The sequence below is a fragment of the Anomaloglossus baeobatrachus genome, chromosome 1, assembly GCF_048569485.1.
Source record: "Anomaloglossus baeobatrachus isolate aAnoBae1 chromosome 1, aAnoBae1.hap1, whole genome shotgun sequence".
In the NCBI taxonomy this organism is placed as follows: Eukaryota; Metazoa; Chordata; class Amphibia; order Anura; family Aromobatidae; genus Anomaloglossus; species Anomaloglossus baeobatrachus.
The window spans coordinates 111,767,449-111,794,809 of record NC_134353.1 but is presented as its reverse complement, the minus strand read 5'-3'; the positions used below and the strand labels follow the sequence as shown (position 1 = coordinate 111,794,809).

Sequence of the window (27,361 nt, the reverse complement as noted above, 5' to 3'; positions counted from 1 at the left end):
AGGCTGGGGGGCTCCCCATAACGTGGAGCTCCCCATCCTGAGAATACCAACCTTCAGCCGTATGGCTTTATCTGGCTGGCATTAAAATTGGGGGGGACCGCACGCCATTTTTTTTAATTATTTATTTATTTCTAATTTTTTTTTCTTCAATTCAACAAGCTTTATGGGCTTGTTTAAACTGAAAAATACATGAAACATTTGTTGACAAAACTGCAGCCAAAAACGCACCAAAAAAGCAGCAAAAACGCACCAAAAAAGCACCTACATTTTTTGTGACATTTCCAGGCTCTCTCTGACACGGTGCAGTTTTGGCTGCAGTTTTGGCTGCATTTTGTGAACACGAAAAAGAAGCAGCGTGCGCATGTAGCCTTAAGAAGCAGAGAAACCGTAGTCAACATTATTGAAAACCAAGCTCAACCTTTCCACTACTCCTATACTACTACTACCTACCTTCTATTTTCTCGCAGAGTTTGTGCATGCACTGCATGGGACACCCGTCACACACAAACAGATGAGGCTTTGTATTCTGCTGCACAGCAGCTACACTGAACGCCTGCTTCAGGGTCAGCATGATCTCGTCCACCTGCAAGAACAGGATACAAATGAACAATAGAGGAACGTTACCTAGAAACTCCGGGCTTTTCATCTCAATCTTGTTGGGCTATGAACAGATCTCCACCAACTAATACAAAGATGTTTTTTGTTGTAACATTTCCAATTAGCAGGGGGTTATAAAATACCCTTTTCCATGGTCCACATACCAAAGACCTTACTTGCAAACTTTTTAAAATTTGTTTTGGGGGATATAGAGGGGTAACGGATTTGCAGCATGTGAAAACAGAGTAATCCCTCTTAATTCTCACGGCTAAGAATGCACAATCTATGTGGAAGATGGCAAAAAAAAAATAAAAAGCTTGGGGAGCTTTGATTTCCAATTGGCTTTAGGGAAGTTTCCCTTTTAACCGAGAGCCTCCAAGAATTGGTAAGCATGTAAGCAACATATGTGGCACCCCAGTGGTTCTGGGAACCACAGTATTGTGCTCATCACTGGGGGCAATGCCATGCTTGAAAGCAGTGGGGAAATCTCTACCAGGTACACTAACATGCAACACCACTTCCTCCTCTGGACTAGTAGGGGGAGCTCATAACCTGTGTTGAAGGGAGCCTCTCGACATACTGACTTGGAGGAGGGATTAAGGAGCAACAGGAAGTGAGACCTCAGAACAGGAGTACGTAGCAAAGAGAATGGTCGCTGTCTGAGAGCTGCTACCCAGCTCTCCAGGACCGAGCGGGACACTGGCGTCCCAAGCTACTGGGTGCTAATGGCCCAGTAGTAACGCCGGAAGGCAGAAGAGTTCACCTCCTCTGGCCCACCCAAAATCTGGAGGTGAAGTGGCAAGAAATAGCCAGGAGTCACTGCTACAGAGTGGGCTCCAGCACCGGCTCACGCTACCCATCAGACGGAGGACATAAATACACATAGAAGAGGGACGCTGTGCGGCTTCAGGCCACAGCGACCTACACCTGCGCATAGAAGGAAGCTTACAAGTACCAGGCAGAGAGAAATTCCCCTGCTGCTTCCAGGCTGACCGGACCGCTAGCTCCTGGACTACACCAAATACTAGTAAAGGTAAAAAGAAACTCCAACCTGTGTTGTCCAGTGCTTTCCGTTACCCTCAGCCCTGCACCCCCAACGTATTGTTCCATTCAACCATCAGCATATCCCTGGGTCCTAGCTTTTCCTCTGGAAAGCAAAACTATCCTAACTGCAGTGATATCTGCCCCGGAGGACAGCAACAGCAGCGGCGGCGAGTATTACCCGGCTGCATAACGCGGGTGGCGTCACGATCCTAATAGACTTTCCTAACCTCCAACTACTACCTTCATCCTCCCTACCACCCTCCAATCCTCCTTCCTGAACGCCTCGGGAAAACGGAACTGGGCCAGGCCACCCCGTGACAACGCAGATGATCTGCACCCCGGCCTGCCAATGAGCAGGTTAAAACACCTGCCCCATGGGGCGCTACATGTACACAGACCATGCGGCTCCTGTGAGGCTTTAGAAAAGACCAAGATCAACTTCCAATGTGTGAAATTTACTTAACTAAATTTGGCCATACACAAAAACATGCGGCCGTACACATTCGGGCTCTCTATAGATGCCACAATACACATTAACATTCAACTCGACCAAACGTTTGAAAATATTTTCAAAGGGAAGAGCAGAGAAAGCCACTAAAAAATGGCTCTGCCAGCGGTATATCTATAAAACAAAAAGGGTGAGGAGTAAAACTGGCCGACCCTCATTTACCCTGAAATCATCTGTGGAGTACGCGTTGGGAGGCCTCCATACGTTACAGAAAAGGAATCTCACCAATAGTGGCGGGTTAAAGCAACTTTTGTCTCGTGTATGAGGGCATTAAGAACAATTTGAGGAGCTGATACAACCTGTATTTGTTGACCAAATCGTATTAAACAAGAAACCACAGACATAACCCAATTATATTTGGACTTACCAGGGATTCATTTGCACATTGAAAAACATAGCAGACAAAGTGACAGCCCCCAGTGTGTAAGGGCTCCCTGCAGATGAAACCAAAGTGATCGACGTGCTGGATGCCCTAAAAACAAAAAATACAATAACTAAATTATAACTAATAATAAATAACTAATAAATATACCTTCTATTACAGGCTACAGATACCTTCTCTCGCCCCGCACCCCCCCCCCCCCCAAAAAAGAAAAAGGATAGCGGGGGTTAGTCTTATAGTACGAATGTGCCTGGTTCACTGTGGAGCAGGGTCACAGGAGGCAGAAGCGGCCACGCTGCTGGGATGAATACATGTGTGCCCACTGTTAAATAAAATCAATATTCACTGCTTCACACGATAATGCCGCGGGCACGGTTACAACTGCCTCACACTATGCGTAGTGTGGTGACCAAAACAGATTAACAGCGGTATTTAAACAGGTTAACAGAAGCTAAAGGAGCTGTGGTCCACATGCGCCTGTAGGCGGTAGATGATTGCCTAATATCACAGCCATCATCTGCAGGGAGTGAGGAGTCAGTCATACGATAAGGCCTGTCAGCTTATTCATGTAGCATGAATCAAAGACTGCTCCATGACTTCAGACATATACTTTTAAAAATGCGACCAAGCATACTGTGCAACTAGGATTAATATGGGGCAGGACCTCGGTGGGCTAACCCCGCCCGGCTCACCTAGAATGACAATTCTCTCCCTGTGTATATTAAGAAGTCTTAGTCAAGCTGAGATGCAGGGCCCTACCTCTATAACTACTTGTCCTAGTCACCTTATTCTCAGCTGGTGTTTTCCAGTTCAGTACAAGGTCATTTTCTCCCTTCCTGAACAGACATTTTTTCATGTTTATTTCAATTTTTTTTTATTTACTTATTTTTGTAGATTGCTGAAAGAAAAAAAAAAAAATGTTCATACCGGTCTTTATGAGGGGGTGTGGTGGAATGAGACGCTCGTGCTTCAATAAAAGGCACATGCCCATTAATAAGTTAGGAAGGTCTGAGAAGTGGTGTGCGCCTTGCCACACAACTGGTTTTAGTCAGGGACTGGAATAAGTTTAGTCTCACAGTACACCACATCTCATGAATTGTACACATTCTGCCCCAGCCTTGGGGAATTATGGAGATGCTAACCAAAAAAAAAAAAAAAAATTACTGATAACGCAATTCAGAGTTGCGCAGAAGTGTTGCAATTTTTCAAAGCGATTAATGCCAGAAGTCTGACAATTGCTTTGATATATTGGGGGGGGGGAATCATACTGTCCATTTAACATTTTCTATTTTATTACTATGTAGGGTTAATCTGGAGGTAAATAGCATCCCAAATCTGCCCACTCCTGCTGAATCTTATTTCTTCCTTGGAGCCGCCAGATTTCAGTCATGGGGATGTGTCCAGAGATGCTCCGGTCATCGCTCACAGCACCGCTCCCCATACTGTGAGCATTGGTTGTAAGCACATTATGGCACTTTTATAGACAGCCGACCCTGCACAGACGAGACGCAGAGTGAGCAATCAAAGTTCTGGGGTTTGTTAACAATGGGACAATCTTATCTACATCGATAAATCTGGTGTCCTACCAGAAGTTCAATGATCATGAACAAGCTGGGATTTTTCAGGATTTTTGAGAATTTCTATCATCCATAGTCAGGGGTGGGATTCAAATTTTTACCAGGTTCTCTGTAAACCCCGCCCAGTTGAAAACCACACCCATTCTGTAACCACACCCATTTTGTTAGCCACACCCATTTAAACACTTTCCTCAACCAAAAAATACAAGTAATTTAAAGTAAAATCTCTTTCCCATTCTTCCCCTCCTATACCTTCTCTCCTGTCTAGCACCAGTTGTTCCAGTCACTGTCAGTCTTATTGTATTAAATGTTTTTTCTACAAGTTTTAAAAATTACTACTAAAAGGAGCCCTGCTAAAATTCGAACGGACGACCTTCCCCATACAGATCTCATCCCATGTGGTCTTTCCCCTGCAGATCCCATCCCATAATGGCCCCTCTCCCCTGCCGATCTGATCCCATCATGGCTTCTTTTCCCAGCAGATCTTATCCCATGTGCTCCTTTTCCAACATAGCTCCCATCTTATGCAGCCTCCTGTCCCCATATAGCTCCCATCTATGCAGCCTCCTATCCCCATATAGCTCCCATCTATGCAGCCTCCTCTCCCCATATAGCTCCCATCTATGCAGCCTCCTCTCCCCATATAGCTCCCATCTATGTAGCCTCCTCTCCCCATATAGCTCCCATCTTATGCAGCCTCCTGTCCCCATATAGCTCCCATCTTATGCAGCCTCCTGTCCCCATATAGCTCCCATCTTATGCAGCCTCCTGTCCCCATATAGCTCCCATCTTATGCAGCCTCCTGTCCCCATATAGCTCCCATCTTATGCAGCCTCCTGTCCCCATATAGCTCCCATCTATGCAGCCTCCTGTCCCCATATAGCTCCCATCTATGCAGCCTCCTCTCCCCATATAGCTCCCATCTATGCAGCCTCCTCTCTCCATATAGCTCCCATCTATGCAGCCTCCTGTCCCCATATAGCTCCCATCTATGCAGCCTCCTGTCCCCATATAGCTCCCATCTATGCAGCCTCCTGTCCCCATATAGCTCCCATCTATGCAGCCTCCTCTCCCCATATAGCTCCCATCTTTTGCGGCCTCCTCTCCCCATATAGCTGCCCTCTTTTGCGGCTCGTCTCCCCATATAGCTGCCCTCTTTTACGGCCTCCTCTCCCCATATAGCTGCCATCTTATGCAGCCCCTCTTCTTGCATCTTCGGCTCTATGAGCGCTTACCTACTCCAAGCAACGGTGGCCTCTCTTCTGTCTTCCGTCCTCCGCGGCACTCTGCACACTGACAGATGGCAGGAGGAGGAGCTACCTCCCCACACTGCCGTGACCCCTCTGCAGCATCAGCGCGTGGCTGCACGCTGGGTCAGGGAGCAAACAGGCTCCTCTGAACCCGGAAGTGCGGCGCAGAGGTATGGGAATTCATTTGTGCTAGTGTCTTAAAGACACTAACACAGATGAATACAGGGAACCGGATCGCCGGAGCAGTTTCTTGCCGGTTCGGGGAACCGGCTGCTATTTTAACAACCGGGTTCTCCCGAACCGGACAGAACCGGCTGAATCCCACCCCTGTCCATAGTATCGTCTTACCAGGACTGACGGACTCACCTGAGAACAAAAGGAGATTTCTTTAAAGCTCTTCTCTATAACAATTTTCTTTGTATCAGGGCTGATAAGGTAAACCTCCGACTGACCAATCTGGGAAAAAAAAAAATAAAAATTAGAATAAAATACAGTATAATATAATATAAACACACACACGCGCACACACACACACACACACACACACACACACACACACACACACACACACACACACACACACACACACACACACACACACACACAGTGTATACATATTTATACACACAGCTCTGGCAAAAAAAAAAAAAAAAGACCACTGCACAGTTTTATAAAAATCAGCTTCTCTACGCGTCTGACAGCCATTATATTCCAGTGTCAGCTGAGTTCCAACCAGAGTGCACCTCATTCTACTTAAATAAGATTTGGTTCAGGTGATCACCTAATCGAAGGCATATTAACGAGGGAAAGTATAAAAAAAAAACAAAAAAAAAAAAAAAACTCCTGTGGTCTTAATCTTCTTGCAATAGGACGAGCTGGATGGCTAAACAAGTGCTAGTAATATCCAAAAAGTAATAGGAATGAAAAAATTAAAAAAAAAAAAAAAAAAAAAAAAGTCTTGAGTGAGGAAAAGGGCTCAATTTTGGCAGAGGGATACAGTGAGCATCATGTTGCTTCCATCCTTACAATTTCTAAGACGGCAGTCCATTACAACAAGGTAAAGCATCAGACATTGGGGACAACAAAGCTACAGACCAGCAGAGGGCGAAAGAGACTCTTCAGTGACAGTGATGACCGTCATCTTATTCAAATGTCACTCAGCAACTGCAGGGTGACATCAAGTGACCTACAAAAGGAATGGCAAATGGCAGCTGGGGTGAAGTGCATGGCAATAATAGTTCGTAACAGGCTCCTAGTGGCAGGGTTCAAGTCATGTAAAGCTAGAAAAAAGCCTTTCATCCATGAGAAGCAAAAAGGAGAGCCAGGCTGAAGTTTGCCAAAGACCATAAGGATTAGAGCTCTACTGGAGTAAGGTAATCTTCTCTGATGAGTTTAAATTACAGCTTTGTCCAACACCTGGTCGTCTAATTGTTAGGAGACTTGGAGAGGTGTACAAGCCACAGTGTCTTGCACCCACTGTGAAATTTGGTGGAGGATCGGTGATCTGAGGATGCTTCAGCAAGGCTGGAATTGGGCAGAATAAACTTTGCGAAGGACGTATGAATCAAGCCGCATACAAGGTTATCTTGGAAAAAAACAGTTGCTTCCTTCTACTCAGGCAATGTTCCCCAACTCTGAGGATTGTTTTTTCCAGCAGGACAATGCGCCATGCCACACAGCTAGGTCAGTGTGTGGATGAAGGACCACCACATCAAAACCCTGTCATGGCCTGCCCAATCTCCAGACCTGAACCCCATTGAAAACCTCTGGAATGTAATCAAGAGGATGATTGATAGCCATCAAACAAAGAACTGTTTGAATTTTTGCACCAGGAGTGGCATAAGGTCACCCAAAAGCAGTGTAATAGACTGGTGGAAAGCATGCCAAGACGCATGAAAGCTGTGATTCTAAATCATTGCTATTGCAGAAAATATTGATTTCTTAACTCTTCCTGAGTTAAAACATTAGTATTGTGGTTTCTAAATAATTATGTACTTGTTTTCTTTGCATTATTTGAGGTCTGAAAGCAATTCATTGTTTTGTTATTTTGACCATTTCTCATTTTTCAGAGAATACAAAATGTATTGCTTGGAAATTCGGAGACATCAGTAGTTTATAGAATAAAAGAACATTTTACTCAAAAATATACCTATAAATAGAAAAATCAGAAAAACTAAAAAAAAAAAAAAAAAAAATGTTACAGTGGTCTCTTAATTTTTGCCAGAGCTATATTTTATAAAATTATAAAATATATATATATTTTCAACATCATATAATGGAAGAGTCTAAAAAACAAACCATCTCCAACAATATAGGCTTTTTCTTTGTTTAGAATTAGGTTGCCTATAATCCATTACGTACTGAAACCTAAACGTCCAGTCCCAGAAGGGGACCATTTGGCAAAAACAACATGTCCACACTACCACGGCCATCAATATCTACGCCATGCCACTGCTCTGGCTTGCGACTGCCGAATGGCCATGTGTGCGTGTAGGTCACGTCTTCATGCATCTAAAGTAAAGAGCATGGCACTGGAATGGTGCAGAACATACGCAGTAACTAGAATATTTTTGATATGCTAAAATCCGGGGGCATATTCAGAACAGGCAATAACTTGATAGACCTCTACAGCCAAAAACTTGGGGCTAATTTCAAAAAGTTGTGTCTATATTGACTTTCGGGTGACCTAACCATCTAACATGATGTCACCTGTACAAATTATTTGGAGCAAATTCTCACATTTCATACCGTGAACAGCATAGTCTGATTTTCCGCCATGTCAGTCGGCTGCACAAAATTCCGAACTTCACTACGATTTTGTAAATCCAAAGAATTGTCATATGCCTCAAAGGATCCTGGAAGACTGTGCCGACCGTCTTCCCATTCCCTCTTAAACGAGTTAGTCCTTAATCCAGGCTGCGAGTAAGATTTTCGTATAGGTTTATTTTTATCATCCTCATTAAAGGGCGAATGGAAAACAGAACGTAGTTTGTCTCCAAAACTGATTCCGGTGCTGGGGTTGGCATCTAACTGGGGAGGAAGGGGAAGAGGAGGAGAATAGTGGTCGCCTTGCTGTTTGTTGCAGCTGACGTGGTTGAACTTGTCAATACATTCATCGATCAGGGCAGGCGGCGCCTTCTTCTGAGCTACAATAACTCTGCCACAGAACAAGACTTCAAACTTTTTCGAAAAGGAGTCATCACCATCACATAAGTGAGAATGGATTTCTTCTTGCCGTGCTAGTTTCCCAGCATGTCTGATGGAGCCAATTATTTCAGGCACCTGCAATACAAAATATGATTTATATTAAATTACACAAAGCTTAAGTAATAATTACGTACTTTTTTCTCCATGCAAATTACAGACTAACTCCATCTAACTAAAGCCTGATCATTGTACATGAAAATCTCAAGTTTTCTAAACAAAAAAAAAAAAAAAAATTTCGGCCTGAGGTCAATTTTTCCACTAGGAAATATATGCAACTTCCTAATATACTCCCGTTGGCCTCATTTACATTCTGGTGTCATCGGTGAATGGTCCATGTGTCCGTTTTTACCATCAGTGATTTTAATGGATGGATCGTAAACTGAATAAATGACAAAGCTTCTCCACACGATCATACACTGATGCCGTCCGTGTGCTGTGCGGGTTTTTCACGGACCTATAGACTTGCATTGGCTCTTGTCAACAGTGCTTTCGTAAAATACTGACATGTGAACACTATAGGTTATAATGGGTAGGTATGGTATCCGTGAAAAGAAAAAAAAAAAAAAAGCTACAAACACACGTGGCCACATGAATGTCTGAAAGAGGCTGCGTACATATACAGTACTGCAGCTCTATAGTCAATTTTGCCATAACTGATGGGAAGAGGATCAGCAGAAATGGACATAGCATTGACACAACCTTTGCAGGAGCCGCACAGGGGCCCACGAAGTAAGGTGGCCACTTCCAAATGACCCCCCCCCATATATAGTGTTCTTGCACAAGGGCCATATTTTTGTCTGTGTCCACCAGTGAGTATCACCAGTTATTCTTATCAAACTGTGGATACCATTACAGAACTAATTGGACCCACTTAAAGTCAATGAGATGGGCCGAGCCCCATTCGTTTAGCAAGCAATCAGTTTAGCTTTTTGACTCCTATGGCCTAAAGAGCTGACAACACAAAGTCCAGAATGGGGATCAAAAGGAAAAGAAAAGGCAATTGTCAAGTTCGATTTTTCTACCAATTCATACTAAAGTAGGCATGCTGTTCTCAAACCTGCAGTTAGTTTTCTTTTTTTATCACATCAGGTTTATTCTACAGCATAGGCTAGTTTCACACATCTGGCTTTTCGCCGGTTTGACGGATTCAGCGCACGCCAGTACAGTGTATACAGCACAATGGCAGCACGACAAGCTCCGGTCACATGAACGCATGTGACCCGGAAGTTACAGCGCTGCCACTGTACTGTATACACTGTACTGGCGTGCGCTGAATCCGGCAAACCGTCGAAAAGCCGGATGTGAGAAACTAGCCTTCTCCTAATGCGATTAACTCTAGGCTGGATCAAAAGTTAGCACGACTGCTCTCCTATTGGCCAACAGTGAACCGCCCTCGGAGAGAGGAGAGGTAGAGGACTACCTTGGCCTCCAGCAACAGGTTGTTATTGGTCTTGGCCAGTCAGTTACACGTGGGACCGTGTGGCGAGAGGTTGTGTGCTGCTTTATATAGTGAGACACATTTCGAAAGTCTGTATACAAGGGGTTAGCAGAATTTCTTCAGAGCATGCATCACTGCTATTTGTTGCAAGTGACTACCACAAGGTGTGCAAGCAGGGTATCGAGAGTTTACCGATGTTGGTGAAGAGAACGCATAAAATGCCATTTGGTTTTGCGAGAGCCAAGAGATCATTGCAGCGACGGTAACTTTTGTCTAGTAAACAAGAAAACAATGTAAAAAAAAAAAAAATATAGAGTATATCCCAGTGTACCATCAGCTATACGTCCAGTGGCTCATTCACCTGAAATCCCAGAGCCAGTTTTACTGGAGCTACCCTCTTTTCAAGAACAGTATGCTAAAAGAACAGAGTAACCGCGATGAAGAAGAGTATGGATCTGAAGAGGTCTTCGTTCGTAAGGGATTTTACCAACATGAGTTGAGTGATTTGGTACCATCAAGAAAGGCCAAGTATTTTTACCTTGTGTATTTGGTGCTGATTTCTTATTTTCTGCACCAAATCTGCAAAAGAAAAATAAGCAACGTGGGCACAGCACTTCTGAATTCTCATAGACTTTGCTGGCTTCACAAAGGACATTCAGATTTTGCTGCAGATTTCTGAAAATACGCGTCAAAACTACACACCGTGGGCACTGGGTCATGTGGCACGGTCACATTTTGAAAGAGCCATTTAAGGGGTTAACGGATACAGGCAGATAGCAGGTTTGCTAGTGCCCGCTAGGCACACGTCAGCTATACATATCAGCTGACGTGTGCGGATCCCCCCCCGGCTGACCGTGAGATGTAATTTTACTACCCGCGGTCGTTAAGGGGCTAAACTGTGTCCTCCTCCATAATGGCAATTTATTTGGTACAGTCCCAATTATTCAGTTTATCTTTGTGAAATTTCAACAACTCAATGACTCTTAATATCTCCGTAATCTTCACAAACACAACTGGATCATTGTGTTGACTTTAGAATGGTACGCTTACTTCTTAGTCAGCAGTCAAGTATCCTTGTTTTCTGTACATGTGGGACAGCAAAGCTTGTGAGAAGGATTGGGTGGAGAGGAATTGGCCTCCAAGATCTGACCTCAAACCTGGCGACCCAAACATTCTACATAAACCCCTTGTTGAGAAAAAGAACAATATCTTTCCACTTCTGCATATGAAACAGGGTCTTATGAAGCAATTTGTTAAAAGGAACCTGTCAGGTACCCCATGCACCCAGAACCACAAGCAGTTCTGGGTGTACATTTCTAATCCCTCCCCAACTGTTCCAGCATACACTAGCACACAGATCTTTAGAAAAAGTATTTTTAAAGATTATTTATGAGATGCTAATGAGCGCAGTGACTATTCACAAAGGCGTTAGTTCCCCCGACTAGTCTGCCCTCTTAGCATGTAACACGCTCCTGTGGGCATGCCAACATACTATTCAATGTCCAGAGTCGTCGGCATGGATGTGCATACCTGTCTGTACTCACTGCCTCATATGCCGGGATTAGGCTCAATGCACATGATCACAAGTCCCGATACTTCCAGTCATGCATACTATAAAGCTGGGTGGATGCATCTCGGCTTCAGAGAGGTCTAGTGCGCATGAGTGGAAGTGTCGGGGATTACTGATAATGCGTGCACTGATCCTAAACCCGGCATAGGTGGCGGTGACTAAGACAAGTATCATCCATGCCAATGACGGTGGGCATTGAATAGCATGTTAAAACGCCTACAGGAACGTGCTAACATGCTAAGAGGGCAGTCTAGTAGGGGGAAATGGAATTCATGCCCTTTCGAATCGTCACTGCTCTCATTAGGGTTTCAAAGAATCTTAAAGAGATCTTTAGAAAAAGTATTTTTCTTAATGTATGCTACTAGATGCTGGGACAGTTAGGGAGGAATTAGAAATCTCCACCTAGAACTGCTTGTGGTTCTGGGTGTATAGGGGACCTGACCGGTTCCTTCTAAACCTTTACCAATTAAATTAAACTGTTAAGTATTTTATTTTTACCAATAACATAATAGGCAATGCCAAAATGAAGGCAGTTGTATTTGATGGTCCAAACATTTGGCGGCTCAAAGATGAACATTTCATCAAGACAATGTCAGAACTCCAAAAGAATGCTTGGTTATCATTCAAAGACCTTGTCAGGGACTTTCTTGGAAATACACGAACAAACAATTACAACGAAGTTGTCCAGAAACTCTTGGAGAGCTACAAACATGCTCAGTTAATATGAACATCAAGGTGCATTTTCTGCATAGTGACCTTATCAACTTCCCTGAAAACCTTGATGCAGTCAGTGATTAGCAAGGTGAAGGATTCCACAATTTGAAGGTCATGGAGTTGTGACGCCCTGGCCAGCCAGGTAGTCACAGATAGAGGACTGGTGTTATGCGGGACCCTAACAAGGTGACAGCTGCCAAACACAAAAACCCTAGTCACCCCCCTCAGTGCTGGATGGACACCAGGAGGCGGAGCCAGGTGGTTGACACACCCACCGAGGAGTTCAGAGAGCCTGAGGCAGGAAAAAGTAGAGAGACCAGTTTGAGAGTACAGTGGAGGAGGTCAGGCCTGTGTGACAGGCCTGTAGCAGACTGACAGGTGCCAGGGTAGGAGCCCGGGCACCTTTGGCTAGGAGGCATATGGAGGCCGCTGCCTGCAGGAGCCGGGAAGACGGCTCGGTGGAACCGTGGTGGACCGGGACAGGGTAGTGGCCCGCCGGTACCGACCCGGGGAACAGACTCTGAAACCGGAGCACAAAGGGGGGTACTCAGACCCTGAAGCTAGGTCCAGAAGCTACTGAGGGCTAGCTGATTAACTGATTGCGGCCAAGACTATAGGTCCTGTCCCACCCAAAGTCCTGACTGAAGACAACAGCCCAATAAGGGGGATAGAAAGCCATCGCCACGGCAGAGAGATCCCACGGGCCATAGACTGTGGGCAAACTGCTCTTCCGACATCTACAAGCCGGGGAGAGGACTCCTGACGTTGCACGCGCAGGTAGACCACCATCACACAAAAGGTGCAGGAGAAAGGCAGAGACCACCAACCGGGTGGGGGACCAGACTGCAGCCGGCTGCGGGCACCGACCACCATCACCTTGGTTTACCAGAAACTTGTGTGTGTTACTAATCGTGAGTACACCAGTGCCCTCTGGCTGCCCATCTCCCTGCACTGCCCAACTACTCCAACGGGTCCCGGGGCCACCATCCCTACCCACGGAGGGGTTAACAACTTGCTGCGCAACATCTCCCCCGGGTGCCCCGTAACTGCAGCGGTGGTGTCCACCTTCACCACAACCCATGGGTGGTGTTACGAACTCAAACACTGCTCCGGCCGTGCACCTACATCCCCAAGCCGCTAATCCCTTTTAGATCGGAGTGACCGTGGACCCCCGGGTCCGGAGACCCTCGAGCCACCCACTGAAAGTCCAGACCAGAGCGGCTCGGCTGCCGCCAAGCACGGGGCGGCACAGAGTGACTGTATCAGGGTTGATGGGATGTACGGTCAGATGACTATTGCTGGAGCACCAGGAGAGATTGAACACGCCAGGAAAATCTTTACCTCAACCTAGCTTTTTTTCTATATTTTTTGTGTTGTTCCAATACAAATGGAAATAAACATGTTTAAAACAAAACAATGTTCAACTGCAATAATTTTCTGGGAGACACATACTTAATTTTTTGGAACAATTTCAAAATGTGCCAACACTTTCAGCCATGACTATGTACATACTGCACTTTCAGGTATTTTCAAAAGGGGTATTCTTATATATATCGTGTAGTTAAAAGGATATCCCATAGATGTATGGTTAGATGAGGGTCCCACCGAAGGATTGGAACTCATTGAAGGATGCTGTCAAAGACTTGGACAGAAATTCTCAGCTGTCAAGAAGTCAGAATGCCCAATCATTTGTCGGATAGCTGAATGTTATTGAACCCTGTTCTTCAGAGATGCACCGTATGCTTGGCATGAACCACATCTATTATATATTTATGACGTAGCCAGAGCATATGTCAAATATAGAAATGAGTTTACCCCTTTGGTTTAAACACTGTCACTTAGGAACATGGAGGCTCAGTGGTTAGCACTGCAGTCTTGCAGCGCTGGGGTCCTGGGTTGGAATCCCACCAAGGGATGTATGCGTTTACTCCGGGTTCTACGGTTTCCTTCCACACTTCAAAGACATACAGATCGGGAATTTAGATTGGTAGCCCCAACGGGGACAGTGTTCCTGATGTATGTAAAGCGCTGCGGAATAAGTTCGCGCTGTATAAAAAGATTACTGATTAAGTCTATGAAGACAAGAAAAACCATGTGCTTTTACTATGCTCCATTAGAAAGGCACCAAATGGTGGCACACAATCAGATTGATAATATGCACCTTCATATAGAGTAGTACCATGACACGGGGACGAATGGTTTCTTAGGCAAGAGAGTCACTCATTGTTAAATTAAAACATCGGTCATTTCAAGAGTTAAAATGGACGAAGTGATGTTAGTCCCCTACAAAAGTAAAACATATTGGGGTAAGGAATTTACTATATATCTCATAAAATAGGTTTAAGGCTAAGGACACACGGGCATTTAGCATCGGATGTGATATGCTAATGACCCCTGGGTCCCGCTCTGCTGCAGGTGTGAGCCGAGTGTCATTATACTGTGATACGATCCTGTGATCGGAGCGCAGCTGCGGAGGAGACGGAGGGATTAATCTTCCAGTCGCCATTATCATCTGATGTATATATCGCACAGTACTCCAGTATAATGAGAGTGCAGTGCAATGTTTCTGTCATACCCATAGACTTGTATGGGTGCGAGTGAAAACCAAAATCGGATTCCACCCGCAGCATGCTGCGATTGTTCTCTGTCCGATTAGGGTTGAGAAAAAAAAAAAAAAAACAGCTAGAATAACATTGGTGAGAGTGGAATGCTATTTATTATCACATTCCACTCGCTCAGTTTTACTCGCAGTGTTTCCTTAGCCTAAAAGTGCAAATTTATCAGTTGTAATAAAAAAGGAAAATAAATAAATAAAAATGGATTCATTGGAGAGACCGTCTGCTGGGGCAATCTGCAAATACCGATCCTGTGTGAGAGCACATACACTTCAAGTGATGAAAGCAGCTTTAAGCTGATGATTATGTGGCGCCCCTGACCTGACCAGGCACCACTGAGTACTGCACCGATGCTGGGTCAGTACAAACATGTAATCCCAAAGGCTGACTAGGGTGCGTACGCACAGACACGAAGTATCCAGGACACACACAGCTTAGAGGGGACCCCTGGGCAGACCCAGGAGGGGGCGTAGCCCTCGCGTCTCAGATAGTGGTGGAGTAGTGGGACTGGAAGCTAGAGAGAGTGCAGTGGCAGTCAATGGAGTAATAGTGGAGCAGCTGAGTCTGAAGGGCAGACGCAAGTGAGCAGACACTAGTCAGATCCTGCACTTGTAGTGGCTGCTGGCGGGGGAGTACAGTCACCAGAAGCTGGACAGAAAGACGTTGGGGAAGTCAGATAGTCTGGAGGACACTGAGGGAACGAGCTGGTCGTGTATGGAGACTTCTGGAGGGCTAGACACGCAGGGGAAACAGGTTCCCGAAGTAGGCTCAAGTTTAAACTACCTACTAAACCTGCCGGTGGGGTGGACAACAAGTCCCACACCAACCATCACAGAGCCCGAGCATCAGCAGCAACAAGGGGGCCCATAAGGAGGATTGAGCCTGGAGCCATCTTATCCTTCGTCCACGCTGCCAGCAAACGGGTCAGAAAGGGGAGGAAGGCAGCCGCGACTTCCCTGGATGAATCCCACGGTACTCTAAGTCAGGGGTTGTCCGAAACAAGAAGTGCTAGGAAGGAGAGTCAGCAGTCACCCCTACGTCAGCCTGAAGGATACCTGGTTCATCATAGCATCGCCCGGGTTGCCTCACTCTACCAGCAAAAAGTGAGTAAAAACCCTGAAAGACATTTCTGGACTGTGTGTGTGAGTTCTTCTGCGACCTGTGGTACTACGCACTTACACTTGAGCCCCTGGGGCCAGCCTCACTCTCGGGAGGCCACATCATTTAACTGCACATACCATCAGCCCCAGACGCTCGCTAAACTGCAGTGGCGGTCACCCCTCATCCTGACCGCAAAACAGAGAGTGGCGTCACGATTCCTATTAGAGTTAACCTGACATACCTATTGCCAGAAGATTCCCAGCACGTGAAGACCCTGAGGCGACCTGCAGGTGAGGGGCTTCACAATTACACTTTCATGTAACGTTTGAGTTTTTTGCCCCAATTTTACAGGCCACAGTGCCCTGAGTTCTTAGAGTTTGTTTGTAATCTTTAATCTTTTAATTTAACATTCCAAAGTGACCGATTGCCGATGTTCCCGTCTTAATGCAAAGCACCCAACTCTGAAAATATTTTTTGCAAAATTTAAATAAAATTAAAAAAAAAAAAAAGTTTTTTAAACTAAATAAAACATACCAGCATTTTTGTAAGTCTACTTACAAGTGTTTCTGCTGAAAAGGCACACTTCTGTATGTTGTCTCATGAACCAATATTTGGTCAGGTTAGTACTAAATTCACATATACAGGTACCATAATTTTTTGGATGATAAGACGCACTCATACTCCTAAAATTTGGGAGAAAATTGAGGTGAGCGTCTTAAAATCCAAATGTAGCTTACCAGGAGGTGGAGAACGGGCACTGTGCTGACTGCGCTGGGTGCAGTGTGGCGCAGGGCAGTGTGGGGGTGAGATGCTCTGTCGGTGGTGCAATCTTCAAATAGTGCCGCCAGGAGTCGGCGCACGCACAGATGGAGCTCTCGGATTGTCATTGAGCTCTCAGGGAAAATTCCGGACGGCATTATTTGAAGATCGCACCACCGATAAAGCATCTCACCCCCACACTGCCCTGCGCCACACTGCAGCCAGCACGGCCCTACTCCAGCACCGCCCCGCCTCATGTTACCCCCACTTAACCACTGTTGTTGCCCCCCTACAGTAAGACACACCCCATTTTTTTTTTTTTATTTTTTTTTATTTGTACTTTATCTCTATATTTGGGGTGAGTCTTATAAAATGAAAATTACGGTATATGAAAAACATCTTAGTATACAGAGGTTATCTGTGCAGTAATTAAAACCAACTGTAGTTGCAGATAACATAAGGTTTTTTGGAAACAGCCAACAAGCCAAATTCTCAGTTCACTTCAGGTACGTGCACATGTGAACCAGAGATGTTCCCATCAGTCTACAGCAGAACGCAGGTCAGGAATGAGAGCAGACAATATCAGGGAATTAGGTTTTTATGACCAAACTGGATTGAAATAAGCAATAAGATAATTGATGCATGTTATCACAAAGAAAATATAAACATACACCCAGCCAGGGAGGACCAGGACCAATGTTCTGCCCCAGCGACACTTTCTAATGTAACCTGAGATATCTGGATAAATTTACCCAAAGGGTACTCTGCCTAGCACAAGGGCTCAATTAATACTCTATGTGCACGGTGAGGATCACTGGGTGTATGGACAGACCTGTCAATGGGTTCAGCACAGTGACTTACAAACTTACCTAGGATGCTAACCTCCCCTTCCCCTGTATCCACAAACAGCACCAGGCTACCCGAGTGCAAAGCTTAAAGAGAAACTGCATGTGAACAAGTTCAGTCCAATCTAAATGGCTGCAGCCTATCTAAACTAGTTTGGCACCAGAAGCTAATTGATGCATACTTTCCACCAAAAATATATCTGTCCGGGCCTGAGCTCAGGACTTACGGATTCACTACAGTACAGGAATATCGAGCCAAAAAGGGGGCATTTGTATCTTCTGTAAATTCAAATGGGATATCTGTATCTTTGGTGGCCAACAACCATCCAGAAAAGGTCACTAAATGAATGGTTTCAGCAAGAGAGTTTCGTGCCGGAAACACCCGATACTGTCTTTTAGAATTCAGTTCTCAGTACAGCAGCAAATGCCAGCTCTTTCCCAATATGGCACTAACATGATCAGCAGAATGTAGGAGATCCAGTACTTTCGATAAATGGTCCGAGAGCAGCTCACCACACACCTGGTCTACAACACAGTTCTGTATCTGGCCAAACAGTCTTTTGTCCGGCCTGTGTAGAGACACCTCTGGTGAACAGGAGGAGACCCTGCCCACAATCTTATACTCACCTTCCGGTGGCTTTATCTTTTTGCGGAAGAGCTTTGGTCAATCTCCTGTGATTTGTGACATGCCGCCAGCTCCAGTGTTTCATGGAGCATGTTGGAGGTCACAAATCAATGCAAGTCTATGGGAGCCTTAGGAGCTTGGAACATAAGTTCACAAGATGGCGCCGCGTGACCGGAGTGGCGTTAAAATAAAAAAGGTGAATACTCTGGAAGGAGAGATTAAGACCTTGGACAGCGGACTGGGGTTTAAAGCTGGAAAAAAAAAAAAAAAAAAAAAACAAACACACACACACACACACACACACACACAACAAAACATTGGGGTTGTGCTTTAAAGAAGTCCCAGAAATTTCAAGCTCTCCCCTGAAGTCCCGAAAGAGGGTCAAATGACCCTTAGTCCAAACTGAATAGAACTAACTAGACACTAAATGGCTAAACTCAATGGAAAACAACAACAACCTCCTGTGGTGCGACAGTAATGGCCTTAATTACAGAACAAAAGACGGTGATTATAGGATGTTCGCTAAAATCCTTCAGGTCATTCAACCAGTCTCTGGGTTCCAAAAGGTAGAAATGTTAAATGACCCCTCTCTGGGACTTCTAGTGTTTAAGGGAAAACACTGCCAATGTTTTCCCAAAGAGGAGAGTCCTGCTTCAAAAATGAATGCCAGTGTCTAAAAGATATAGAGTGCACATACTCCAATACATCAGCTGGGCGCTAAAAGAGAGCGAGATATATATATATATATATATATAATATAAATATTAATCTATATATATATATATATATATATATATATATATATATATATATATATATATATATATATATATATATATATATATATATATATATATATATATATATATATATATATATATATTTATTTATTACACACACATACACACATACACACATACAATCTATTACTACTCGGCGCCTGATGTAGAGTCATAACTCCGAGATATCATAGAGCAAAGTCTGTAGCAAGAATGCGCGGGACCTTCAGCTCTGAGGCAGGCATAATTTTGCATTATGATGAAGGCTAGGGCCTGTCATACACGGTCGATTGCTTGTCTCTCCACCATTCCCATACACGGGAGCGTTGCTTTGGCCCAGCACTCCTGCGTTCTCCAACAGAGCCACCGCCAAATATCTCTACCAGTAGCTTATCTCCAGCACACAATACGATCAGCAATCAAAAACTGGACATGCTGGATCGATACTGTGGTGTTGCGCGTGTTACTGACTATCTAAGACGATGACTCCCAGCTGTGTGATGGACATCGGCCGTAAGAAACCAGTAAGGGTCATGCACCCCACCCGAAGTCACATCTGCCCGCAGTGTCTCCATATATTATATATACTGTATATGACTTAAATAGCGATTGGAGACCAAGTTAAAATTAGAATTTCACACTGCAATCTTGAAAATCAAGTAGTAAGTTAGATGAGATCCCCCACTAAAAACACTTTGTGTACACGCTATGGTGTCCACCATTACAGGCAGGACACTAAAATGTGCTGTCCACTAACTTTTCCATTAGGGAAAATGGTGTGTGAGAAAGTAGTAAAAGAAACCCCCTGTAATTCTGCCAAAGTAAGCTTCTGCGGCTGCTTCCCACAATAAAGCTTGACTTTGATGGGAGGTCGGGTTAGGAAGAAGCAGAGTTAATATTATGGCTTTACTAAAAACAGCCAAGTGATGTCATAATGATGTGGACAAGATGGTCTCCGGGCTCATCACTTTCTACACCAATTGGCAATTCAACAGTATGGCAGCAGCTACAGGAGTGGTCAGCAAAGTACAAGCAATGCGCCCCAGTAATGTATTCATTGCAAGGTTCTGTCCCAACATTACCAACTGTCCACATGATCGTTGATAAATTGAGGAGGGCTCGGGGTCCCACCTCTTGGACCCCTGTAGATCAAAAAGAAAAAGAAAAAAAAAAGTCCAGTTGGTTGAGCATGTGCAGCCATTACTCCATTCAAAACACTGTACAAGTGATCCGCCTTTTACAAGCCCTCTTCTAAAGAAGGTGGTCCTCAACATATATTTCAATCCTGGGAGTCAGAAGGTCAAAGGATCAACCTACTTCTTGATTAGTTTGAGAAACAGCATTGCTTTCAACTTCAATCTAGGATGGTGAGCACCAGGTGCCACAGTCAAGGTTAAGATCACTTCTAAAGCTGGTGTCACACACAGCGACAACGACGTCGCTGCTACGTCACCATTTTCTGTGACGTTGCAGCGACGTCCCGTCGCTGTCGCTGTGTGTGACATCCAGCAACGACCTGGCCCCTGCTGTGAGGTCGTTGCTCGTTGCTGAATGTCCAGCTTCATTTTTTGGTCGTCACTCTCCCGCTGTGACACACACAATCGCTGTGTGTGACAGCGAGAGAGCGACGAAATGAAGCGAGCAGGGAGCAGGAGCCGGCGTCTGGCAGCTGCGGTAAGCTGTAACCAGCGTAAACATCGGGTAACCAAGGGAAGACCTTTCCCTGGTTACCCGATATTTACCTTCGTTACCAGCCTCCGCTCTTGCTGCCAGCGCCGGCTCCTGCTCTGTGCACATGTGGCTGCAGTACACATCGGGTAATTAACCCCATGTGTACTGTAGCTAGGAGTGCAGGGAGCCAGCGCTAAGCAGTGTGCGCGGCGCCCTGCACTGTGACATGTAGCTGCAGTACACATCGGGTTAATTAACCCAATGTGTACTGTACCTAGGAGAGCAAGGAGCCAGTGCTAAGCGCGGCTCCCTGCTCTCTGCACATGTAGCACAGCGACGTTATGATCGCTGCTGCGTCGCTGTGTTTGACAGCTAAGCAGCGATCATAACAGCGACTTACAAGGTCGCTGTTACGTCACAGAAAATGGTGACGTAACAGCGACGTCGTTGTCGCTGTTGCTTAGTGTGAACCCAGCTTAAGGGGAGAGGGGGGGGGGGGGGGGGATCTAGGATTGAGGCTCTGAAGGCCGCATACACCCAGAGAAGACCTCCAGGAGAGGTCATCCATAAAAAGGCACAAGACTGTTGTGACAAATGTACAGTGAACGCAACTGTGAGGCAAATCCCGGGATATGAAGATGAATTATGACTCCAGTCATAATCCCTCATCACTCCCTGGCAGTGCCCCCTCCCTTCTTGTTCTCAGTGTTCCACTTACACCTCCCTGGCCATGTCCTGTGATATGGAAATTAGGTGGCTTGGGAACAAAGGACACAGGATGACTCCCTGCCGTGACCCTGTAGTGGGGGCTGCTAGCTAGTTAGCAAGGCTATGGAAATAGCCAGACAGAACGACTCCAGTAAAAAATGGTTCATATCTCGCAAGCCATATTTCCGATAAATATGGCAACCATAAAAATGGTGTCTCCGCATGCGGACGATGCCGGCACACCCTTTTTATGGGAGCAGGACATTGGGAAATGCCCCAGGCGTGATATCAGCCAATGGGGAACTGGCAGACAGGTCATGAGTCCCCTCGTTCTGTAGCTAAATTCATAACTGTCACAATGAGAGCATTGGCGTCCGCCTACGACGCTCCCAGGCAAAGTTATGGCCCATATTCCATGTTGTGGATTGTCCATAACTCAAGCCAGGGGTGGAGCAGTGCTCCCTCTGAGGTCACTAAGGTAGGAGGGGACCTGGATTTGCCCAGGTTGATAACCCTACTTCGGCCATTTTCCAGTGTTCTTTTCGCTGGGGGCACGTGTAGGAAACATCTGTGGGAAGGATCCTAGAAACCTGGGTACAGCGCCCCCCTGTGGCCAGACGCAACAAGGTAACTGCTGGAACTGTGTATGCCTGTTTGTAACCCATGCTTTGATTGTAACTGTACTCTGACATATGTATATTCTGTAGATTCCCTATTGTATATATTGTAGTTTCTAGTGTGCTTTAGGCTGATTAAATTATATAATTAATCTTGGGCTGTTCTGTTATCTCGATCTTGAATCCCACGTCTGTGTGTTCGGCTAATAGTTACCGTAAATCGGTTGGTGGCAGCGAATTGTGCCAAGGATTGTTGTGGGGAGGCCAGTGAGATTCGGGGAGATTTTATATATTCCGCCCGCGGAGGTCGGGGGAATATATACCTTACTCTCACCGGGGACCCTTCAATAATCGGCATAAGTAGTATAGCGGCCTCCTTGCTTATTGTCGGGCAATTCCATAATTGGCCTGACTATAAGAGGGGCGCTAGAGAGCGCGTCACGTGCTCTGTCTGTCGGTCGGGAGGTATAAAGGAGGGGTGACCCCCACTTGTTACCCCCCGATTGTGACGTACTGGTAGCCAGCGCGGGGGATTTCTGAGTGACCCCCCCAGTGGTTTGTGACAGCAACAACTATTACTCAGTAGAAAAGTCAACAACAGCAATGAGTTCAGTCACCCTCACATCACAGTTCCTAAAGAATTTCAACCTCCGCACTTCAGATGGGAGGTCCTGGTTCACCTTCAAGTAGCCATAAAAAAGGGTATTCCCATCTTCAAGATCCTATTTCAATATGTAGTAGGTCTAATAATAATAAAACACAACAACAACAACAACAACAACAACAACAACATCATATCTCCAATTAGAAATGTAGTCTAGTTCTCCTGATTCACTATGTCACTTCCCTCATCTTTAGGGCATTGCAGGACCTTAGGTATCCATGGTTATGACCACACATGGTCTCAGTTTGTTGCTTGTGGTCATAACCATGGATACCCAAGGTCCAGAAATTATCTGAAAATGAGGTAAGCAACATAGTGAATCAGGAGAAGGATACCACATTAAGGCTATGTGCGCACATGTGCGTAATTCATGCAGTTATGCTGCGCTTTGTAGCGCAGCGTAACTGCATGCGTCCTGCGTCCCCTGCAGTGTCTATGGAGATTGTGCAGGAGCCGTGCGCACGTGGCATATTAGAACGCAGCGATTCGGCTGCTGCCCGAATCGCTGCGTTCTAAGAAGTGACATGTAACTTCTTCCGTGCGCTTTGCCGGCAGCCCCTGCTCTGTCTATGGCAGGAGCTGCATGCAGAGCGCACGTTCTTGCCGGCACCATGCGCTTCAGAACGGAGCTTTTCAGCTGCGCTCTGAAGCGCACCTTTTAGGTGCAGTGCAGAGTGCACACGTGCGCACATAGCCTTATAGCTACTACAAATTGGGATAGGATTTTAGAGATGGGAATATCCCTTTAAGTCAACCTGCTAACAATCTCCTAGCAATAGCGTACCATTCTTTACATAAGGCCCACCACAAAGTCACAAATAAGAGAGCATCACCAAGCGACGTTATGGTGTTCGGCTACATGCACACACTGCATCTTTTTGTGTTCACAAACTGCAGCCAAAACTGCTCCTTGTCAGAGAGCCTGGAAATGTAACAAAAAAACACTTGTAATTGTATGTGCGTTTTTGCTGCGTTTTCTGTGCGTTTTTCATAACATGCGTTTTTGCTGCGCTTTTGTGACAAAAATGCAGGAAGAATGAACATGCTGCATTTTTTTTTGTCACAAACTTTTGACAAATAAAACGCTGACAAATAAACTGCAATGTGCGCATGACAAATCTGACCTCAGACTTTGCTGGGAAGTCAAATGTCTGAAAGTTCTGACAACAAAACTGCAGCCAAAAACACAGCAAAAAACGCAGCGTGCGCATGTAGCCTTAGGGTGAACTCTTACAAAGGTTCACGTGTTGCCTGTTGTCTGACTCAATTGAGGATTAAGTGCATGCTTGAAAAATGACAGACACAGCCGTATGTTTATCTTTCCTCGATCAGAGGTTGGCCCAAACAGCCTGATTTATTCCAAGTACATGGACTTATATAAACTAGGAAAAGGGGCATGGTCGGCTCTATAGTGGGCATGCTTGGATGTGTTCATTGGTCAGTGGGTTGAACAATGAGTTAGTCTATGGTCTGATTGGTGGGCGTCACCATAGGCGAGTCTATGTAGTCATCGGGGCATATCTGCGGTGATGCTGATGGGTGGGGTCTATAAAGTCTTCGGGTGGATCCATGGTGGCACTGATGGGTTAGTCTATAATGGGAGCTATCATATGGACAGCACGGTGGCTCAGTGGTTAGCACTGCAGTCTTGTGGTGGCTCAGTGGTTAGTACTGCAGTCTTGCAGCGCTGGGGTCCTGGGCTCAAATCCCACCAAGGACACCATCTGCAAGGAGTTTGCATGTTCTCCCCGTGTTTGCGTGGGTTTCCTCCGGGTTCTCCGGTTTCCTCCCACACTCCAAAGACATACAGATAGGGACTCTAGATTGTGAGCCCCAATGGGGACAGTGTTGCAAATGTATGTAAAGCGCTGTGGAATTAATAGCGCTATATTAATGAATAAAATTATTATCATTGATATCTTTGAAGACTGGCTTATGTATAGAGAATCTATTTCATTGAACACACTTCCCACAGTCCTCTATGTCCAGAGGTTAATTAAGTATTTAATCCAATGGCTCTCCTCAACAGTGGCCTTCAGCTTAAGCCGGAGTCACACTTGCAAGTTACTCACGCGAGTCTGGTGGGCAATGCCGGTGCGAGATGGATGCAAGTGTGACTCCGGCATTTTACAGACTATGCAATGTGGGAGATAAATTTTGATGGTGTTTTCTCTGTGCAAAATGGATCCACTGAGTGGCTAATGATCTGCAAAGAGGGTAAAAAAAAAAAAATATATTTACAACTGCTCTGAGCACATTACTGGGTCAGAAACGTAACCATGAAAACACTGCACAACATAGACCAGCGCGGGTGGCACAGATGCAGACTAGGGCCGTATTATAGAATAATCCATGGAATTGAAATAGTAAGAAGAGTCACCGCTGCTAATTTACAGAACCATTATTTTACAATGTGCTGTAGCGCACAATCTCATTAAAGGATGTATGAGTCATCAGAAAAGATGATGCACGTCACCACCATGGAGAGCCAAACTAGGGTCAAAAGGCGGAGGAGGGCAAACTATTTAATCTAATTTCAGAAGACAAAAAAAAAGTCAAGACGAGCGAAGAACATAGTGGAAGCAGTAACCATGGAAGAAAAGGGCAGAGGCACAAAGCTGTGCATAAAAGAAAGTTAACCATTGCTTTCCATGTGTCTTCTTCCTCTTATCAGGCATACCTTGTAACCAAATACATGATCGTTGCATTCTTCTGTTTCATTCTTCCAAAACTATAACAAAAACACAGCCATACAGTAGATAGGCCAACTTTTCCCTGTACAACTGGCAAATAACAGTTTCCCTACCACAGTATATAATGATTATCCAGGCAACAGGACCATATAACGCTGCAGGGTAAAGCAAGGAGGAAAAAAGAATAGTTCTGCAAACTTCTGATGCGATGGATAAGGCTTTGGACTTGCACAGACTTTCATTCAATGATTATAGGAACCCCGATTGTGGGCGTGGGCCGCTGCGGTGTCCTGCGGAGAGCACTCGCGGCCCCACAGGAGAGGACATGCTGCGGTCAGGGTGCAGCATGTCTGGACTGTGGCCACATACTCTTATTGCAATTTTTTACGCAGTTTGTCGTTTCTTTACAGGTTTTGTTTTTGGTGGGGTTTTTTTCGCATCTACATAATGCAAGTCTATGAAAGAAAAGTGCACAGAAAACCGCGTACGCGCAAGAGTAACTGATGTTGCGGATTTGAAACACGCACTGTGGGTCAGTTTACACAAAGTTTAAAAAAAAAAAAAAAAAAAAAAAAAAAAAAAGCACAGTGGTAGTGAAATTCCATCCACCTGCTGGAACTTTAAGCCAGTTCATTTTTCACAGCGGGGATGCGCAGCGGCAAAAACTCACCAAACACTCATCGTGAGTAGAGGTGGAGGGATTAGCAGGATTAAAGGAAATCTGTCACCAAGTTTCTGCTCCCCCATCTGACAGTAGCATAAAGTAGAGACAGAGACCCTGATTCCAGTGATGTGCCACTTCAGTGATGTACAGCTGTTTGCTGTACCTTAAGGCTATGTGCCCACGGAACAATGTACCCGCGGATATATCCCCAGGTTTACCGCAGCTGCTCCCCGGAATCTGCAGCTATACATAGCTGCGGGATTCCAGCGAAATACCTGCGGACATTCGTGCAACTTACCTGTGGAAGTCCCGGCCTCTATCTCTATAGTGGAGGGCCGGGATTTCCACAGGTAATTCCGCAGGAGTAATTTACATGCAATTCCATGCGGCTGCGGGACATACGCAGCATATTCCGCAGCCGCACATACCGCAGCATGGACACAGCACTCCCCATGTCCCATAGGATAACATGGGGAGTGTCTGTACTTTCTTAAACATGCGGATATATCTGGAAAATCCAGATAAATCCGCAGGTTTTCTGCAACAAAATCTGCAGGTACATTGTCCTGTGGGCACATTGTCTATTCTAAATTATCATCAAAACAACAAGATACCGAAAAAATATGAATATTGATATGTGACGCCCTGGCAAAACCAGGTAGTCACAGATAGGCCCCTGCATAACACCTTCCCTCACTTAGGAAACACACAGCCGACCTGAAACCCTAGTCACCCCCCCTTAGGGAAAGATAGACAGTGGGCGTGACCAGGTGGTTGGACACGCCCACGCAGAGGTTTAGACCGCCCGGAGCGGAAAAACAGTAGCTAGTCTAATCTAGAGTTCAAGTTGGAGAGGAGTGTGGGCTGGAGCTAAGTTTAGCTCCAGCAGGAAAAATTCAAGTTGAACGGTGCCAGGGCAGGAGCCCTGGTGCCTTTGGCTAGGTGGCAGACGGTCTCAGTCAGCAGGAGACAGGAAGACGGGTCGGCAGAACCAAGGTGTTCCGGGGTTGTAGCCCGCCGGTACAGACATGGGGAACAGACCTGGAAACTGGGAGCACAAGGGGGGGGGGGGTACGCGAACCCTGAAGCCAGGACCGGAAACAAGCGGCCTGGTTAATTAACCGATTGAGGTCAGAACTAGAGGTCCTGTCCCACCCAAAGTCCCTCAATGAAGACAACAGCCCACAGATAGGGATAAGAGGTCACCGCCAGGGCCCATAGATCCCACAGGCCAGCGTCTGCAGGCACGGCTCCTTAGGCCACATCCAGCCGGGAGCGGACTCCTGAGTTCCAGACTAGGAAGTCCACCTACACAAAGTCAGTGCAGAGTAAA

At 45.6% G+C, this 27,361-nt stretch overlaps 1 protein-coding gene across 1 annotated transcript in view; it reads right to left on the bottom strand.

Annotated features, from left to right (window-relative positions):
- TBC1D1 (TBC1 domain family member 1) overlaps positions 1-27,361 on the bottom strand; it is a 209,185-nt gene that overhangs the window by 133,903 nt on the left and 47,921 nt on the right. The window contains exons 2-5 of the mRNA XM_075346959.1: positions 8,107-8,640; positions 5,725-5,814; positions 2,517-2,621; positions 451-583 (exon numbers count right to left, since the gene is read on the bottom strand). Coding sequence (XP_075203074.1) covers positions 451-583; positions 2,517-2,621; positions 5,725-5,814; positions 8,107-8,640 — 862 coding nt within the window. The remainder of the gene's footprint in view (positions 1-450; positions 584-2,516; positions 2,622-5,724; positions 5,815-8,106; positions 8,641-27,361) is intronic.